At 36.5% G+C, this 19,762-nt stretch overlaps 1 protein-coding gene across 1 annotated transcript; it reads right to left on the bottom strand.

Moving 5' to 3' along the window:
- Window positions 1-3,091: 3,091 nt before the first annotated feature.
- LOC127956992 (cathepsin Z-like) lies at window positions 3,092-7,980 on the bottom strand. The gene is made up of 6 exons (XM_052555317.1): window positions 7,832-7,980; window positions 5,600-5,763; window positions 4,008-4,187; window positions 3,755-3,905; window positions 3,495-3,660; window positions 3,092-3,413 (listed from the first exon to the last, which is right to left on the bottom strand). The coding sequence occupies exons 1-6, from the start codon at window positions 7,948-7,950 to the stop codon at window positions 3,288-3,290; spliced, it is 906 nt and encodes a 301-aa protein (XP_052411277.1). The 5' UTR covers window positions 7,951-7,980; the 3' UTR covers window positions 3,092-3,287.
- Window positions 7,981-19,762: the final 11,782 nt, after the last annotated feature.

The raw sequence follows: 19,762 nt of genomic DNA, 5'->3' as shown, positions 1-19,762 counted from the left end.
TCTATTGATGATTTTGTTACATTTGAATGTATTTGGTGCTACAAGGAGGCTCTGTGCTCTGTTTTTGAAGGCGAATTGATTTTTGTGCTGTGATTTTTATTTTTATTTTTTATTTTTTTTTTTATTTTGTACATTTATACTTTGGTGTAAAAGTCTGGTATGGTAAATACTAGGTAATGTCTTGTACACTGTGTTGTAATAAAAGTTTTGTTAAAATCTCTCTCTCTCTCTCTCTCTCTCTCTCCCTCTCTCCCGCCATAGAATTCATAAGAGAACTAGGTTAAACAGTATTGTAATTTTACCTTTATCCAATACTAAACAATGTGCTGTTGAATTCAGTTTAGTTCCACATTGGCATTAAATTGCATAAACCATGACAGAGATGTTTGTGTAGAGCACTGCATGTGCATTTTACAGATAATGAAACCAAAGACACAATACATTTATTTTCTCAACTCTATGCAAAAAGCAGGATTTGAACCATACATTGACACATTCAGGTTATAGAAATGTTCAGAATTTGTTCAGAGATTAAAGTGGTTCTGTTTTAAACTGTAATCTTTCTTTTTTTTTTTTTTTTCTTTTTTTTATTATTGTTCATGAACTTTTATTTTGTTCATTGCAATTTCAGTGACGTGCATGAACAGTTATGTATCAACAATTCACAGATGACATTGTTTGAAAATGAGATATAAATAGGTTAATTGATATTTAGGACTATATCCCTAAAATGTTGGACATCCTTTTTCTTTACAGGAGCATTGCTAAACTCATTGACAGCCGAGAGTGGATGGAGAAAACTGCCAATACATTTGAAGTGAAACGTTTTATTTAAATGCAAACAAAAGTCTATTTCATTACATAAATTATACAATTTACTATAATTGATATGATAGTAATCTGTGAAGCTAAAATTATGTGCTTGTTTTAATCCATACTTTACAGGGAATCCCGAAGCAGATGGGTGGGAGCAACTGTGGGATTTACATACTGATGGTAGGTTACATTTGAATAGTTACAGTTAATAAATAACCTGCTTATTTTATTGTTCTTTGTGTTCTTATGTCATTTACATTTTTTCAAGTTATTTGAACAGACGTACATAATTATTGTGTGTATAATAATAATAATAATAATAATAATAATAATAATAATAATTATTATTATTATTTATTTATTTTTTTTTATTTTTTTTATTTTTTTTTCAGGATGACATGCCTCTGATCAGGAAGTGGTGGTGTGCTGTTCTCCAGGACAACTTCTCTCCGCAAATGTATGTAGCTGTTTGAATGTTCCTACATGAAACATTACTCTGTACTATATATCTACCAATATACCTACCTCTTGACATTTGTTCTTTTAGTGCTCAACCACTGAGGACAGGAACTTCGCCAATCAAAAGGCAACATCTTCAGGCAGAGTCCAGCAAAGCAGGTTATTTTGTGCACATACATTCATTAAGAACTAATAATTACATATTTGTGTGCATGCAGAGGTGTTTTTTCCTAGTTGTTACAGCTACATTGTTATTTAGATATGAAACTGAAGGGATTATGTTCAAGTACTATATTGGTCAGCACTGCGGATCATTTCATATCCATGTATATCACCTAACATCAGCCTTAAAGAAATGTAAAAATATTTCAGCTTAACTCACTTTCAGACAGCAGCGAGTGTTTGAAATAACTTCTGGTTGCGATCCAATGTTGATTCTGTTCACCATATAAGACAGAAATATTTATATTCAATGCAGAAGATCTCCATTTGGTTCATACCGGCTGTTGTCAGACTCCTTGTATATACAAATATTACTGGATTATTAAAATGAATGGCAAAATTAATGTTTGGAAATGTTAATCGATATTTCCTTCTGACACTACAGCAGAATATATAAATAATTGGCTTAAAACCATTTTGAAAAAACTAACATGCCTAAGACTTATGCAAAGTACTGTATATATTAATATTTTATTAGTAGTATTATAAAAATTATCTTTTTTTTCTTTCTGCAGTTGTAACAACAATCTATCAGGTTTGTCTAAACCAAGGTTGTCTGTATTATATATTTATTTGTTTAATAACTTTTATATACAAGTATAAATATGTTTTTGTTTCAACAGCTTCCCCTGGAAATCCTTAAAGTTATTTTGTCAATGGGTGACTCTGCATATTTGACAATTTCTCTGGAGTTCCGACAGATGTACTGCATCAGGGAATGCTTGGAGTGGAGAGCCCTTTACAAATCATACCCATCAGGGTACAGGGGAACAGGCCGGCGTGGTGAACTTCTGGGCTTTTACTCAAATGCTTGCACAGGATTTTGTTCCCAGGACTGTTTTTTGGCTGCAGGAAACACATTGGTGTTTTGATGTATTGATTGATGTCATTTAAAGTTAAACTTAAGTATAGTGTTTTAATAAAAAAAGCTATGGCAAACACGTGCATGACAACAGGTTTCAGTCATTTACACCAGTCTACCATGGTTTCTCATATTTGATGGTAACATCATTTCCTATGTATTGCTTTAAGCTGGCATAAAGTCCATCTCATTAATGAATTCTTAATTTAGTTGTGACAATTCAGTCCAATATTAAAATTTTCAATGATTTTAGAAAGTGTTTAAAGGGGTGATTAAATGTATTATGTTTATGTAGACGTGGGTAACTACATAAATTCAGGATTAATGAGGTTTTCTGTAGTGCAGTTTTTGGGTTCAAGTTCTTTAGAACCTGTAGTAGCTTCCTTCCAAATTTGTAACCATTGTTTTATTGTAAAAATATGTTGGCATATTGATTACCATGTTTTGTAACCATACACGCACCATAGTTAAGTATTGTTATTGTTTTTGTAACAAAAACATGGTTAATTTCCGTAGGGGCTAAGGGAATGTTTACTATATTGATGGCGTTCAGAGACTGGTAACAGCTTTACACACACACACACACACACACACACACACACACACACAAAATCAAGCTTTACAACTGTATATGTTTCTTCAAAATATTTTCAATTTAAATTAACTAAAAAATTTGTTAAATGCATAGACGTGGTCCTCGGCTGCTAGAACTAAATACAAAGACAGTTTAAATGTTGGTAATTAACTTTAATGTATAATTCCACTCAGTTTAAACTAAAAGCAAAATCCCAAAATACCCATGATAAAATGACACAAAGTAGAACTTTTATTGAAGAGTGTGACTGAAAAACAATCCATGGCTGCACGTGTTGACATGGTTTGACAATCTAATCTAATGTGTTTTCTCTGTGAAGAATGTCACAGCCATCTACAGGTAGATTGGGGATAGGATGGGGTCTCCATACATGCAGTCAAGTTCGATGCCGAGGTTGTACTTGTCCCCACTACCCTCCTTGTATGCACTGGTTACTATTCTGAGCCAGCCTTTTTCTCCCTAAATAACAAAAGAGCAGAACATGTATTCAACACCTTCATTTGTTCAGAGGGCTACTGTAACTTTTCAGATTCTGCTTACCCAAGGCTCTCCCCAAGAATTACGGACAACCCAGTACTCTACTCCATTCTCATCAACACCCCAACCGGCTACAGATACAATGTGGTTTATTTCGATAGTCTGTACGTACTCAGAGTACAAACCACCTGTATACGCATCCAGCTTGGCTGTTGCCATGATCCCACAACTAAAGTCAAAGTATCAAAAATCACCAAACATAAGACAAATATTAAAAGTAAGACAAATCCCTAACCATTTGCATACCAGAACATGCTGAATACCTGATGGGTCCTCCAGAATAGATCTCAGCTTTTATATGGTCCAGCCCTGTAACTGAGTTGTAGTCTCCGACTTTCCAGACAGTGAAGTTCTTTACTTCGTTACACTTGCCAAAGGTTGTGCAGGTTCCACACTGATTGAAGTAGCTACAGTCTGAAAAAAACAAACAAAAAAAAACACACAAGATACACACTAATGCAATACAAATGTCCATGCAAGAAAGCCACCAGATGCTCTACCAAACAAAATTCGTACCCTGATCTATGGCTTGATAGTTGTTGCATGTTTCATCAGGAATGCCTTTTATGTGTGCATATTTCCAAACACCAGAATGATCTCCACCATGGCAGTTACCTGCGTCGCTACAGTCAATCACGTTCTGGACAGAGAGATAGGCAGACGGCCATGCTGCTTTCCGCTTGATGTTGATACGATCTAAGAAGAAAAAGAGGAACTTCAGCATTTAACTTTTCAAGTAAAGATTACTTCAGCATTCATTTATTTTTTCTTTTATAAAAAAGTTTTAGTAAAAAAGACGTGCTTCACGGTCAAGCCGTCAAATAAAAAGATATATATGAGCGGATTTATTTATTTTAATTTATGTGATTTTTGACATCAAAAAGAGTCAAAAATTAAGTGTTAGTCAAAAGAGGTGCTTCAACTTCAGAAAATATTGATTATCAAGGTCCTGTGGTCAAATGAAAAATCAAGTGTAATAAAAGTGTTTGCATATATAATCTATCAACAAGGTCCAAAGGAATTAGATGCATTTAAAACTACATATCATTTATGGTACTATATATATTTATTAGGTGTGTAAGAATTCACTTGTTTTCTTGATGCATCGATTACAAACCCGACAATGCATATGCATCGATCTTGAAACATGATTTTTGAATCGTTCTTCGCCAATCTCGGACAGTAATCGATTTAAAATGCTAAGAATAGAATGAATCATGATTTCTATAGCTATTCAGTGCTGTCAAAATATATGCACATTAAATTAGTACACACACAAATTAATGGAGACCTTGAACAGTGTTCATGCCTCGCATCTATCCTTCGCGCGCTCCACTATTACCGCCTGAGACTGTCACAGGGTTGTGCTCACGCTCCGTTCGTCTCTGACGCAGCTGATGTGTGATCTATCCTTTAGGACTCGTGGTCAGTAATACTAAAGTGAAGTAGCTTTATTTTACTGTAGTTTGTCAATGGCTCTCTGCATCTTACCGACGGCGTTACCTGAGCAGTCGAAAGCTGCATATTTATTGAATGGATGGATGATGAGTGATGGCTATGCCCGTGGTGTGACAAAATGTAAGCTTATACATAATACTTTTAAAGTTCTTTTTTGAAATCTTGGCTTACATAAATTTTTACGCCATGTCATGCCATAGCATCATTTAACTAGCATCTAACAATGGGCAAAAGTTTTTTTTTTTTTTTTTTTTTTTTTTTTTTTTTTACCTTTATACCATAAAGGCTGGTGTAATTTGCCCAGCAATTAAAGAATTTAGGGGAAGCATTGAAATAATCATGTGAATGCACTTAATGAATGCAGAATCGAATCGTTATAATCGAATCGAATCATTCTAAATTTGCAAAAATCATTCTTGAATCGAAAACCTATGAATCGTGAATCAAATCAAATCGCTGCCTACCCAAAGATTCACAGCCCTAATATATATATATATATATATATATATATATATATGTAAATCCCATTTTACTTATAGAACACAAAAATAGATATTTGTCAAAAATGTCTGAAAATTGTGATTCACACACGAAAAAAATGGTTTGTGACAACTTCCGCGTGTGACAAACCCCATAATATTTTCCCTCACCTGCCAAAGCACTAGTACTTCCATGCGCCCAGCAGGAGCCACAGTATTTTGGTATGTGTTGGTTGCGTGTGGTGCTGACGTAGTTGACACCGTTGATGTTTCTCCAGTCCCACACTTTGGGAAGGTCTTTTAAATTCATAGATTCATAAGGACGTGACCCAGTCCTGAAGAAAATAAGAAAAAGTTTTTTAAGCATCTGCATATTCTGTTTGGCCGCAAATCCAGTTCTCTCTTCAAGGACCACAAAAAAAAAAACACGAAAAAGGCATTCACAGCAAGCAGCAATAGGCCATGAATGAAACTTCATAAAAATAACCCATGCAAGGCTATCTGTTCTTCAGTTAACAACCAAAAAAATGGGAAATTAACTTTGAGGGTGTGACATATATAAGAGTAAATGAAGCAGGTGTCAAATGGTCTCATGATTGCTACCTTTTCACAACTCTGCTGTGTTTTTCTCTTAATAATTTAGTGTACCAAATTGCCATAATGTGAGTCACCTGCAATACACTGGGCGACATGGGAAGCAAAAAAATGTACCGTATTTTTCTGACTATAAGTCGCACCTGAGTATAAGTCGCATCAGTCCAAAAATACGTCATGATGAGGAAAAAAACATATATAAGTCGCACTGGACTATAAGTTGGATTTATTTAGGACCAAGAACCAAGAGAAAACCTTACCGTCTATAGCCGTGAGAGGGCGCTCTATTCTGCTCAGTGGTAGACTACAGGAGCACAGAGCAGCATAGAGCACCCTCTCGCGGCTGTAGACGGTAATGTTTTCTCTTGGTTCATTTCTCTTGGTTCATGTCAAATTAATTTTGAAAAATAAGTCGCACCTGACTATAAGTCACAGCAACAGCCAAACTATGAAAAAAAGTGTGACTTATAGTCTGGAAAATACGGTAAATGACATGGCCAAATAATGGGGAAAAAATTATTCATGCATTACACTGGAAATATATATATATATATATATATATATATATATATATATATATATATATATATATATATATCCCATTAAATTAAATTAAATTTAAATTAAATTTATGCATTTAGCAGACGCTTTTATCCAAAGCGACTTACAGTGCATTCAGGCTATCAATTTTTACATATCATGTGTTCCCGGGGAATCGAACCCCCAACCTTGCGCTTGCTTGCTAGCACAGTGCTCTACCAGTTGAGCTACAGGAACACACTAAGCTAAGCTTTGCTAAAATCTAACAGATGCCAGAACACAATGTTACATGAACTAGCTATAAATAAATGATGAATAACAGAAAATGTATTAGCAAAAAGAAAAGTACAGGAAATAACTTCAAAAATGTTATTTGCATTTTCTCAGCATGATATTAACATTTATTTTTGCTTATAAACTTAAAAACCCAGACTAGAAGATACCCATTACTTATTTAATTTGATCTTTTTAGGGCAGTTATTAAGAAAGTAAGTTAACCTATTAAAACCTACTAGTAAAAACCAGACGTGGCTTCCTAGACAGTATTTTTTAGCCTCAGAAGTGTGTGTCACTCCCCTGCATACCTGTCAACCCTCCCGTTTTCCCAATGATTCTCCCGTATTTTACCATTCTATCCCACTATCATCCAGTTGAAATATTTTCCTTTATTTCTCCTGTAATATTAATCTTTCTATAAAAAATCCCAGTGTGCATAACATTATTCAATTATCATACTTGAAGCCGTAGGGCGCACCCTTGCAGAAAGTCCAAAATGGACTAACAGATTAGGACGTGCTAGGAAATCACTATATTGATAAAGGCATCCAGCAATCGCTATAACAGAGCTTAATTAAAAAATGTGAAGAGAATACGTGCACGATTGCAACCAGTCATCTCCAGGTAATAAATAAAGTATCTGGATGATGCAGGGCTAACATAGCATTTATTACAGATGCCTATAAAATATATTGTCTGCTTTATCCTGTGATAAAAATTTAAATAAAATGTTTATTATATGTATAAACAGATCATAACATTGGCATTGGAGAAATATAGGAAAAATAGTACAGAATACAAATTCTTTTCATCAGTGTATTTAATTTCTTAGCAAATTCAAAGTAAGAGATAAAAAAAAAAAGAATTTCCCAGGTATGAACAAAAATCTGATACCCAAAACTGCTACCTGGGTAGACGGCTCACTAGATTTGAGACCCAGCCCTAGCGTTGCATTTCAACCACTACTCAGGAAAAAATTATAGTTCAACATACTTGACTCCTTGTAGGTCTCTTCTCGGCTGGGGTTTGTAGCAGGGCTCATTCTCATTAAAAAACTGTCCGGCGAAAACATCTGACACAGTGAACAGATAAAAGAACAGCAGATGAAACATGTTGAATCTCAGGCACTCATATGATCATCACACAAGTCTGCACTGCAGTTTTATTCTTGTGTCTGCATGGAGGCGTGGAGAAAAAATCGAAACTAACTCTCTTATAGGACATCCTCTAAGAAAAACACTGTTATGTTTGACAGACATTTTCTGTCCTCAAAATACCTTATAATTGATAGTACATTATAGGTGAGACTGGGGCTAGTTTGGGCTAATCTTTTATAATATAATATAATGTAATATAACAATTAATTTACTACACAAAATTGAATTTTTATTCTTGTCAAATAAGATAATGCAAGACAAAACTGTATTGATATTTGATTTACTGCATTGACTGTTTGATATTAAAACACGTATTGACTGTTTGATATTAAAACATGGTCCACAGATAAAAAAAGAACCCAAAACATTTGGTTTGAATGATATTTCATACAAATAATTTTAGAGTATTATATTATAATAACTGATTCAGAGATATTGCATTTGATTAGATGTCACTGGTTAAAAAAATATTAAGTATGAAAAGTCTAATGCCCGGACACAATTTTGTTTTGTTTGAAGTGAGACTCATTTAATGATACTTGACTATTCTGAGTGTCTTAATGCAATAAGACTGAATTTTATGAAAGCTTAGATCTCTGTTCATTGGTATATGTGCCAGATAATGGCAACTTGATGATTGATATGCACAAAACAAAATAATTCAACATTATTTGAAATTTGAGTTCATCATCACGTTTAGAGGCGTGACAATGTCGCCACACTAAGCAGTGGTGGAAAGAGTACTGAAAATGTTTACTTAAGTACAAGTACTGTTACATTGATGAAAAAATACTCAATTACAAGTAAAACTACTGCTGTCAAAACGTTACTTAAGTAAAAGTAAAAAGTACTCTTCTCAAAAAATAGTACAAGATACTAGTTACTTTTTAGCTGGCGATATTTAATTACCCAAAAATATTCATATCAAATATAAATGTGGATGGATAATAGCAACTTTGAACAAAACCCACTTTTATCTTGACAAAGTATGTGAATTAGTGGTCATGATACAGGGATTTCTAACTTTGGTTGGATAGGGGTGGTTAAAGGGTTCCTTTTATGCTCTTTTACAATGTCTTGAATTTGTTTTGGGGGTGTACTAGAACAAGCTTGGTGGTTCGATAAACATTACAATACCTTTCTCTTCACAAATGTCTCGATTAGTTCTGGGTTTGATGAAGACCTGCCTTCTGAAAAACAAAATGTGTTGTGATTGGTTAGCTGTCCCAGTGTGTTGTGATTGGTGAGCAGCTCAGACGGTGTTTCAGTACTGCCCACCCCTTGCCAAAGCAGTAAGTTCCCTCTGATAAGGATGGCATCAATATTGCCATAACAATTTGATATTGTTTTGGAAAACAATGCTGTAGTCCAAACAAGCTGTTTATTGTAGTTCTTGAAAAGGGATAAAAAAAAGAAGAAATATCTCCCTTTGGAGTGGACTCTGAGATTTGTAACTTTGTAGATCTTTGTTATGCCCAAACATACACACTACACACTGACTAAAATTCCAAAAGTAAAAAAGCATAAAAGGACCCCATTAAGAATATATGCTTGTTACATCTGACACCATCCTTCACCACTTCTGGGACCTTAACGCTCTGCCAGACGCCCCCCAACAAACTGATTCAGCTAAAATATTAGCGTCTGAGACACTTGTGAGCACAGAGACTGTAGGACTCCCAATCGAAGAGTTGTGAGTTCTAGTCTCGGGCCGGACGGAATTGTAGGTGGGGGTAGTGCACAAACAGCTCTCTCTCCACCTTCAATACCACGACTTAGGTGCCCTTGAGCAAGGCATCGAACCCCCAACTGCTCCCCGGGCGCCGCAGCATAAATGGCTGCCCACTGCTCCGGGTGTGTGCTCACAGTGTGTGTGTGTTCACTGCTCTGTGTGTGTGTGCATTTCGGATGGGTTAAATGCAGAGCACAAATTCTGAGCATGGGTCACCATACTTGGCTGAATGTCACTTCACTTTCACTTTCACTAGTGTGCATAGCAAATTACGCTTAGCTTAAATATGTAATATTAATGAAATCGTGTTAATAAATGTCTGCCTGAGATAGTATTCTCAAGTGAAATAGGTAGAGACTTGGAGCCGGAAACAGCAGTCCTAACATCATGACTTAACAAAGAGGATTCTCCCAATCCATCGAACTGACTTCAGAGCAAGAATGCCATTCCATAGCCGGAAGCGATGGCAGACAATTATTTTCCCAGTGTATTGAATTTGCTACAAGACTAGTACTGTGCACTAAAAAAAGCAAGTAGGGTTGTTTTTGATTTCATAATGTACAATAATTTTCCACACCATTGAATTGAATTGAATTCACACACACACACACACACACACACAAAAGACAAGTACACAGTCAGTAATAAAATTATAAAACAAATGACCTCAATTCAGTTTGAGGTATTCAAAATATGACCACACTGAATTTGTACAAGCAAAGATTTAAGAGATATCCAAGACATCCAAAACGCCCCTTCTACCGCCGCACGTACTGCCACCGCGGCATCTGTAATGTGCATTTGCAGCTTTTGACCGCTGAGTGACGCTTTAACCACAAGTTATCAAACAAGTGCATCAAAGCACATTTTCGCAAATAGACGTCAGTTTTGCCTCGCTGATGTGTTACATTTGTAACGGAAAAATGAAAGGAAAACACTATAGTTAAAATATTTAATATATTTAATATGTGATATTCACAGATGAAAGTCTGGTACTTATGAAGTTATGTGCATTTCTTAGAACAAATTCAAGCAGGATAAATGTCAAGCCTGTGCCTGAGCTCTCTAAGCTATATTGTATTAAACCATATTTTAGATTTGACACATTAAGAAGGTGTGCAGTTTTATTTATATTATATGAATTATGTGTTATATTATTCAAAGGAAATTGTGGTTTACTTTGCATGGGAGCATTACAAGTGGTAGCCTATTTTAGGGGGGTAGGCTACATGGCAGGCACGTGCAGAGGGGGGGGGCGTTGGGTGCTTGAGCACCTGCCCCTTTGCCCTTTGGTGCCCAAAGTGCCCTTTTGTCAAAGCAAAATTTCCTCTAATTTTTTTTTTTTTTTTTTTTTGTCATAACGTTTCCTTTTGTGAATGCCTGTTCATGCCCAATCTAAATATTAGTAAAATTTTGAATAATAATTTAGCCGCAATAAGATGACCAACATGGTGACCTTTGACCTGATGACGAGGCCTCCTCATCCAACCAAGACGATTCTTCACGCCACACGCGCATTTTTTAATTGTCAGAGGATATTTTCATTACTGCGGAAGCTGGAAAGTGGTGTTTCATTCTCAGTGAAGTGATTTTGATATGTATTTACTTATTATTATTTTACAAGAACGACGTGATGTGAGAACATGCAGATATGTTGTTTATATTGCGGTGTGTAGCCTGTAGTATACAGTAACGTTAGCGTGCTGTTTGAGGGAGAAACGTTTCACAGGCATCGAGGGAAGAGGCGTCATGCCCATTCAAAGATTTCTGAGCCAAGTTGATTTTAAATGCAGCTTCCAAACGACAAAAAAAAAAAAAAAAAAAAAAAAAAAAAACAGCAGAATAATATTTTTTATATATTTGATATAATCACACTGTTGTGATTAGATCGTTCAGTGCACAGCATCAGCTGCTAAATTCAAATCTGTGTTCGCTGGCTGGCGCTGAGCCAGAGACGTTCTAACAACGCTTCATGATGATAACCAATCAAGGGTTCTGTTGCGGGAATGCAATGGCCAATCGGAGACGTGCAGAAGAGTCATCATGAATCGCGGTGTTTTTGTTCACTTGCTCGCTGACTGAATTATTTAGCGAATTCTTTCTTCAGAGAGAGAGAGAGTAAAAACTAAAAACAATCCTGATGTGCATAATGTAATATAAAGTGCTTCAGTGATTTTAATGGGAGTTTTTGAGAGTGCCTGAACTCTGGCTAGACTGAATGTAAATGTTATTTGATAATGTAAATGTTCTTTACTCTCTGCAAAATGAAAGAGTTAAAATAAGTAACTTACAATATTGTTATTAAAATTTACATTAAATGCAAATTCAGTCGTATTAAAAATATTTTATGGCATGATATGGCACTTAAGTAAAAAGTCGGGGTTTTATGTGTAGTTAATAGATTACACTACCTTTGCATTTATTGATCAAATAACAATCTATAAAGGTGCAAAACGCGTTTACTTACACGTTTGAGAATCGAGATATTTCCTGATATATTAAGCATGTTTGGAATTGTTTTGAATTAAAAGGAAAAATAAATAAAACATAAGCCTATATAAGTTATACAGTGCTTTCATAGCATGATTAAGTTGTTTATTGTTTTGTATCAATATTTAAGGTGGACTTATTGATTACGTGCAAGAGTAGTAGTGATGGTTAAAATAATAGATTGATAATGAAATAGTAGATTGTGCCTTGTTCTTAGATGGACAGAGACTGGAAAGTAATAGATCAGATGAGGAGATGGAGATAGAGGAAGAAAAAGAGGCTAATGTAGACTTTTTTACTTTTAAACTTAAAATTGTCTCTTCTAATCTTTTTCTTTTTCAAAACTGCATCACAGCATTGGCTGCCGTATCAATACATAATCATCCATATCAATACGCAAATTGGCAAGGAATGCATCACAATATATTGCTGTATTGATATTTTGAACCGCGCTTTTTAAAGCCTTGTTCCATGTGCCCCTTTTATACTTTGAGCACCTGCCCCTCCAAAGGTCTCTGCACGGCCCTGCTACATGGATTAATATGCAATGTCAATATTTTCATATATTATGCCTATATTTTCATTTATATTTTAAAATTCCTTTAATAAAACTGTAAGGTCCAGACACTCGGCCCAAGGAAGGTATCCGGTGCTGGATGAAGGTTTCCTGCGTGTTCTGTCTTTCAGCGCGTAGAGTTATTCATTTTAGGTTAAACTCAAATCTGACTCCATTTTATTATTTAATCTGACTCCATTTTAGTATGACCTCGAATTTAGGTTGAAATGCAAATTGGTTGTATGCCTTTTTAATTAATATTCTTCTGACATTTGATTATTCTAGTTAACTCTATTTTTATATTACTCATTCATTCGGGTGCTCATGTTGCTAACCAGGATACAATGTAATCTACTAGTCAATAATTACAGAGTAAGACAGAATAGAATCAAAATGTAACAATTTATTTACAGTCAGGTAGATATGTATTTTGCCAATTACATATCCAATTGAAACACATCAAATCATATCAATACAAAACATCAAATTCTCAAAGATGAATCTAAAAGTAAAATATGCATACCTGACCTTAGAAAATACATAGTATGAAGTGAAGAGACACACAACACACTACGGGCTTTCTGGCTACAGAAATCGCCCTGATCCTTTTGCTGCAATCCTTTAAATACCTCAGACCAAGACAAACATCCCCCGAGATGAAGACAGAAACTAACAATTGGAATTTGCATTACCTCAGGTCCCAAGCCTGGGTGGTTTTACAACTCAATGGGAACAGGGGGTAATTTACATGGAGGGCCCCAGGAAAGGACACTCCCATCACAGTAATCAAGATATCTCTTGACTCTTCAGATCTGTATTATCTTCTAATCTACTTTTGTGAGAGTGAGACCATTGTACCAGTTGCACTGAGACATTTCCAATGATACTAGACATGAGTGTTAGTTCACTTGCATTGACATTTTCATGTAATCATTTTGAGCAGACTGAGTAGAAGGAAGAATGGGTGAAGGGATTTAAAATGAAACAAATGGCCAGAAGGGGAGGAGGTCTCCTGCTCCTCCACTCTGTGGGGTGTCTCGAAGATGCCCGTGTATGTTTGTATTGTCTGTTTCTCAGGAGATCAAAGTATCTCAGGTTCTTTCGTCCTTACAGTTCCTCCGTTTGACCCCCAATGGGTCACATTCAGATGAATCCAATGGGGTCACCGTTAGATGATTGTTTATCTTCGAGATGTTATCTCAAAATTGTCTTTGTGATGTAAGCAGCTTTAGAAACCTTCTGAGGGCTGTATTCATCTGCAGAACAGTCTGTCTCAGCATGTGTGTGTCGCTTGAGTTTGGCAGGTGGATGAATATCTCCAGGGTTTCTACCTGTGGTTGAGCTCAGCATGTGAGCACAGTTCAGTGGGTCAATCTGAGCCTTTACGACTTGTTCAGTTAACGTGTCCTTCCTTTGTGGAGAAACCTCTGCTCCTTATGGCACCTTCTCTAGGACGGTAGTCTGACCCATCTTCGTGAATCCTCTCTCCTCCAGCGGTGAGCTTCAGTAGATGAAGGTGTCCTCCTTGCTTACACAACGATTTGTGTGGGACACCTGAAAAGCATCTTAGTGGCCATTCAATGACTGAATTCGGATCAGCTTAATGTCATCACCCATGGAGTAAGATAAAAAGGTCATAAATTAACATAAGAGCAATAAAACAAAAAAGAAACCTGATGAATTCATGTCAGCCAGTGCAAGTGGTACATCTGATGTTAAAAGTGGTCCCATGTAAACATAAATTTTGGTATGAATAACTCAAAGGAAATGCAGCAAGAGGTCAGTAACTTGAGCATAAATTTAGAGGTATGCAATCAATAAACAAGTCATATAATGACAATAGGAACATTCAATCATAATTATGAAGGTATATACAATAATCACACTGTTAATTCAGGAATCTTCTATTGCAAGCCACTTTAGATGATCTAAGGTTTTTAAGAAGTGACTTAGAACATGATTAAAACATTTTTCTACAATGTAAATCCTAAATTCCTTGTAACAGGTGTGTGTGTTTGTGTGTGTGTGTGTGTGTGTGTGTGTGTGTGTGTATGTGTGTGTGTGTGTGTGTGTGTGTGTGTGTGTGAGTGTGAGAATGGGTATCTGATGTAAAGATATAAAGGCTTAGTCACAGTTGATGGTTAGGTAAAATGTTTAATTTTATAATTGATTGATAGAGATGAAGTGCAGGCACTTCATATTTGATCATTTTAATAATGTTTATTGTCATTAGTGATGTGTTGGGAAACCAGGGGCCCTCTGGCTTGTCAACCACCCCAATAACAATTCAAAATTTTAAATTGTAAAGGCTTGTCTGCCTCTGTGTTAAAAAATTTGCACCATCGATCTGTGACTTGTCGTACAAATGTGTTACAGTGTTGTTCCACTAGTTTTTTAGACAGTTGCAGATAGTAGATATTTTATATCTTTGGGGAATGTAATTAATTCTATTTCTGTCTATCCTGTGTGTGTGAGGCTATGTGGTTCTGTCAGTGTGATGATGGACAATAGATCTTTAGTGGAGTACCACGTTTGTGATCTAAGCCATCATTGTCTACTGATTGTAGTGTGCAGACTGGATAGTCTAGATGAGGTGATGATGCAATGGGTGAAATGTGTGTTCTATGGTCATGTCTGGGAGATGAATGGAGTCTTATCTATAGCAATCTGTGTTGCAAAAATGTAGTTCCGGTTCTAATCCGGGAGGCCATGTAGATATTTGTGTGGTGATGTTCTCCTGTGAGGTGTGAATGGCCCCTTCAAGTGTCTTCACATTCATCTCCCGCATTTCAGGTTATGTAACAATTCTGTTGTCCTGACTTGGTGCAGAGGGGACAAGACACCCTCCTGGTATCTGTCCTCCAAAGAATTGCAGTGGTCAACCTGAGACAGAAACAGATACAAAGATAACCACAGTTAATTTTGAACTTTTCATCAGTTTAGTGTTCTGGCATGTGGAATTATTTTAACTACATTCATCCTCATGTACTGCAGTTTTAATCCAGATGTCACAAACGGAGTTCGGTTGGTCAGATCTGAATCACTGCTCCTGTTTCAGTGCAGTCTGAGTGTGTAACACCTGATGCTGCTCTTGCAGTCGAGCCCTCACAGTCTGCTGTGTCATGAGCATTAGAGACCCCAGTTCTACTGGGGACATTTTCTAGATTAATTGGTTTTTTTATCACCCATGTCATCATGCATTCCAATGGACCAATGTCCATGGCTTTAGTTGCTGTTGCTCTCATTACAGTCAGATCTGTGGGCAGACATGTGTTCACCTGTTTTGGTGTTGTCTGTTTGACAATTGTTGTTTTATGGCAATTGTTGTTTTATGGTGTTGTTCACACATGCAGATCTCTGTGGCACATAAAACTTCTTGTATTTTACACCCCCCTCTCATTATTTTTCAAGTCAATTTAAAAGATTAAAAGATCAAATGGTGTTTTGTGGCTGTATACGACTGTGGCTTTGTGTAAATGCTGTCATGCTCCAAACAAAGGAAAGGAAGTTTTACAATTGTTATGTAAATTTGGTCCTGTTGCTGTAACAGGTAATAGCCTCTAAGAGCGAGTGTGAGGTGAGATCTGGCTCAAAATACTTCCATAAAATGTTTTTATTATTGCAAGATTAGTTGCAAATTCAGAGTTTCCATTTCCAAGTAATGTTAGCCATTCTCTCTGATCAGATCAAATTTTTAGTTGTCGCTCCTCAGTGAAGGATGAATTGGTTTGCTATCGCTTGTGCCACACTATTGAAATGAAATCACACTTCCTCCCTTTTGGCACTGTGAAGCAAATCAATCTGCCACACGGTTTAAGTTCTCACATGTGAGGAGAGCATTTTCATTGAGACATTTATGAAATCACACTGTGGCCACATAGCTATTCTATGCTCCTCTACATGGTTTAACTGCAGCTATACAGAAAATAGCAGAGTGTACCACTCAGGAGACAAACAAATTCAACACAGACACACATGCAACTTGAAATTGCGATGCAATTCCAGTATTAAAGTTATTCCAATTTTACACAAGACACATGGTCTAGAATGCATGTAGCATCTACAACCTTAAACCTAAGTGTTTACACACTTACAGTAAAGCAGTCATGTGTTTTTTAAAGAATAAACTAAACTAAGCTATGTGTACATTTAGTAGCACAAACAACTATAATGTGTTTTCTATGCTCACAATGTTCAGCACAATTATAAATTTGAAAATGCAAGCAGGATTATTGAAATTTGGATGTTTCCATATTAAACTCATTGCTATTAAACTGCTAACCCACTAGTAAGTGAAGTCAGTAGCTGAAGGCCTTGCATTAACAATGCAGTCAACTCACTAAGAATGTTACCAGAGGTAGACTTGTTACATGTCAACCCCTGATCTTTTCCTTTAGAAAGTGATATCCTACGTTTCTGAAAATAAGGTGGAGGTCTACCCCTTCCCAGTGACCAGCATTTTTCCTCTGTGTGGCCTATTTTCTGACAGGAAGAACAAAACCTGCTATCTTTGCCACAGGTTTGTTTGCTGTGTTCTCCTGAAGTTTGAGGATTTTTATGAATCTCTAATGCTTTTTTTACACCTTGCGCACTGGTCCACGACTCTACGCTATTATGGTGCTGCATCTCCTTAAGAACTGAAATCGGCACACTATCTTGACCAGTGGCACAGGCTTCCTCTGAACTAAAAGTTCTAGATTCATCACAGCAAGTCACCTCCTCCAAGAAGTGGACATGCTTTTCAGCCCCATTGCTTTTAGAATAATTCCCTTCTGTCATCCACTGTGCAGATGCAATGGTTTGGGGCTTTGATTTCCATCTGTTTTCTATCCTTGAACCCCAATCTACAATCGCTCTGAATGTGTTTTCGGCTGAATCTGCTCCGTTTAACAAAGCATTTTGGACTGGAGTGCCAGCATTGTTCTTTATGAGTTGTAACAATGGTTCGTGATCACGGCTTGCATTTTCTAGACCGGAATATTCTTTGTATGTCGTCCACAGACGTTCGGCGAATGTTTCAAACGGTTCATTGCTTTCCTGCTTAATTTGTAGTATCCTGCTCCAATCTGCGCTTGTTGGACCCCTTATATCTAGCAATGCCTGTTTTAATCGTTCAAAGATACTTTCATCAGTTTCGTTATTGTTTCGCTTGATTATGTCTCCAGATTTCATTTGAGGGGTTAATTTAGATCGGAGTTCTTCAGGAATGGTTAAGAGTGCGATTTGCCATACATCTCTAGTTTCCAATTTATACACTGTGGCTTGTAGCATCAGTGTTTCCCAATAGGGTTGGAATGGCCCTCTTCTGGGCATCATTCCCACGATCTGTTTGTGTGTTGTACACTCTTCGCATGTTAATGGGCGGCTAATCGTGGTTATTTCATCGTTTGTATTTGTTATGGTTTTGAGTACAGCAATTTTAACTGATTTGGAGGGTTTTTCGCTGGATTTTGCTCTGGTTTTAATCGGACTTCGCTGATTTTGTTCTCCGTGTCTCTGAACGGGATCTCGGTTTCTCTGAGAATCTAATGCGGCAACATCATCATCGTCACTATCGCTGTTTCTATCATAATCAAAGGTTTCATGCAGTGCCGCTTGCTTAACTGCAGCCACTGGGAAGCCCGCATTATTACAGCAGTCTTCAAGAGCTGATATATAATTATTGCCGGTTTGGAGTTTCTTTTGAAGCTCTTCGAGTTTTCTTGACATCATCTCACTCTGTCTTGCCCAACCTTGACTTTCGAATGTAAATGCCTCTATCTGTGCTCTTAGTTTTTGCAATTCTTCAGAGCGCCCTTTTTCAATTTCTTTGATGCTTGTTATTGTTCGTTTGTTTTCAGCTATTGTCTCGAGGTCATTTTTATGAAGCAGGTAGACGATAGCTGTTGGGATATTCTTATATTTCGATTTAGATGCCAATTTTTTGCCCTCGGCCAAAAACCAAGCTACAATTTCATTGTTTTTCCATTTAAGATTGAATCCTTTATCATTTAAACTAAGAAGTGTGTCTTTTATTTGTAATGCTTGAATTTCCATGATCTCCTGATCTACACTGTCGCTGTATTGTCCCTGAAAAGCCATGTTTCCCGGTTAATTCTCCCCCCACCGGATTTCTACGTCTCCGGTCTAACAATGGGTATGTCGACCCGTTCTAAAAATGTGTCTGTATGTGAAATGCAAAAAGCTTTCCCTCAATACTTCTAATAAGAAAAAGGAATGAACTTACCACAGCAGTTGTAGACAGGGAAGAAGCTCAAACCTTATATCTTCAGAGAGAATCAATTTGAAATTAGCGCTGGAAAGACGTCACTCGCATAATTAGGGAGATCACGTCGGCGGGGTCACCACTTTGTAAGGTCCAGACACTCGGCCCAAGGAAGGTATCCGGTGCTGGATGAAGGTTTCCTGCGTGTTCTGTCTTTCAGCGCGTAGAGTTATTCATTTTAGGTTAAACTCAAATCTGACTCCATTTTATTATTTAATCTGACTCCATTTTAGTATGACCTCGAATTTAGGTTGAAATGCAAATTGGTTGTATGCCTTTTTAATTAATATTCTTCTGACATTTGATTATTCTAGTTAACTCTATTTTTATATTACTCATTCATTCGGGTGCTCATGTTGCTAACCAGGATACAATGTAATCTACTAGTCAATAATTACAGAGTAAGACAGAATAGAATCAAAATGTAACAATTTATTTACAGTCAGGTAGATATGTATTTTGCCAATTACATATCCAATTGAAACACATCAAATCATATCAATACAAAACATCAAATTCTCAAAGATGAATCTAAAAGTAAAATATGCATACCTGACCTTAGAAAATACATAGTATGAAGTGAAGAGACACACAACACACTACGGGCTTTCTGGCTACAGAAATCGCCCTGATCCTTTTGCTGCAATCCTTTAAATACCTCAGACCAAGACAAACATCCCCCGAGATGAAGACAGAAACTAACAATTGGAATTTGCATTACCTC

The sequence above is a fragment of the Carassius gibelio genome, chromosome B5 (genome assembly GCF_023724105.1).
Source record: "Carassius gibelio isolate Cgi1373 ecotype wild population from Czech Republic chromosome B5, carGib1.2-hapl.c, whole genome shotgun sequence".
Taxonomy (NCBI): Eukaryota; Metazoa; Chordata; class Actinopteri; order Cypriniformes; family Cyprinidae; genus Carassius; species Carassius gibelio.
Note: the sequence above shows the minus strand (reverse complement) of the source record. Positions and strands in the feature narration are given on the sequence as shown.

Excerpts from the sequence above, each read along its gene's own strand:
- LOC127956992 (XM_052555317.1), bottom strand. The coding sequence starts at position 7,950 with ATGTTTCATCTGCTGTTCTTTTATCTGTTCACTGTGTCAGATGTTTTC. Across the intron at positions 4,188-5,599 it reads AAGTACTAGTGCTTTGGCAG|ATCGTATCAACATCAAGCGG; the intron begins GTGAGGGAAAAT and ends TTTTCTTCTTAG. Across the intron at positions 3,906-4,007 it reads CTATCAAGCCATAGATCAGG|ACTGTAGCTACTTCAATCAG; the intron begins GTACGAATTTTG and ends TGTTTTTTTCAG.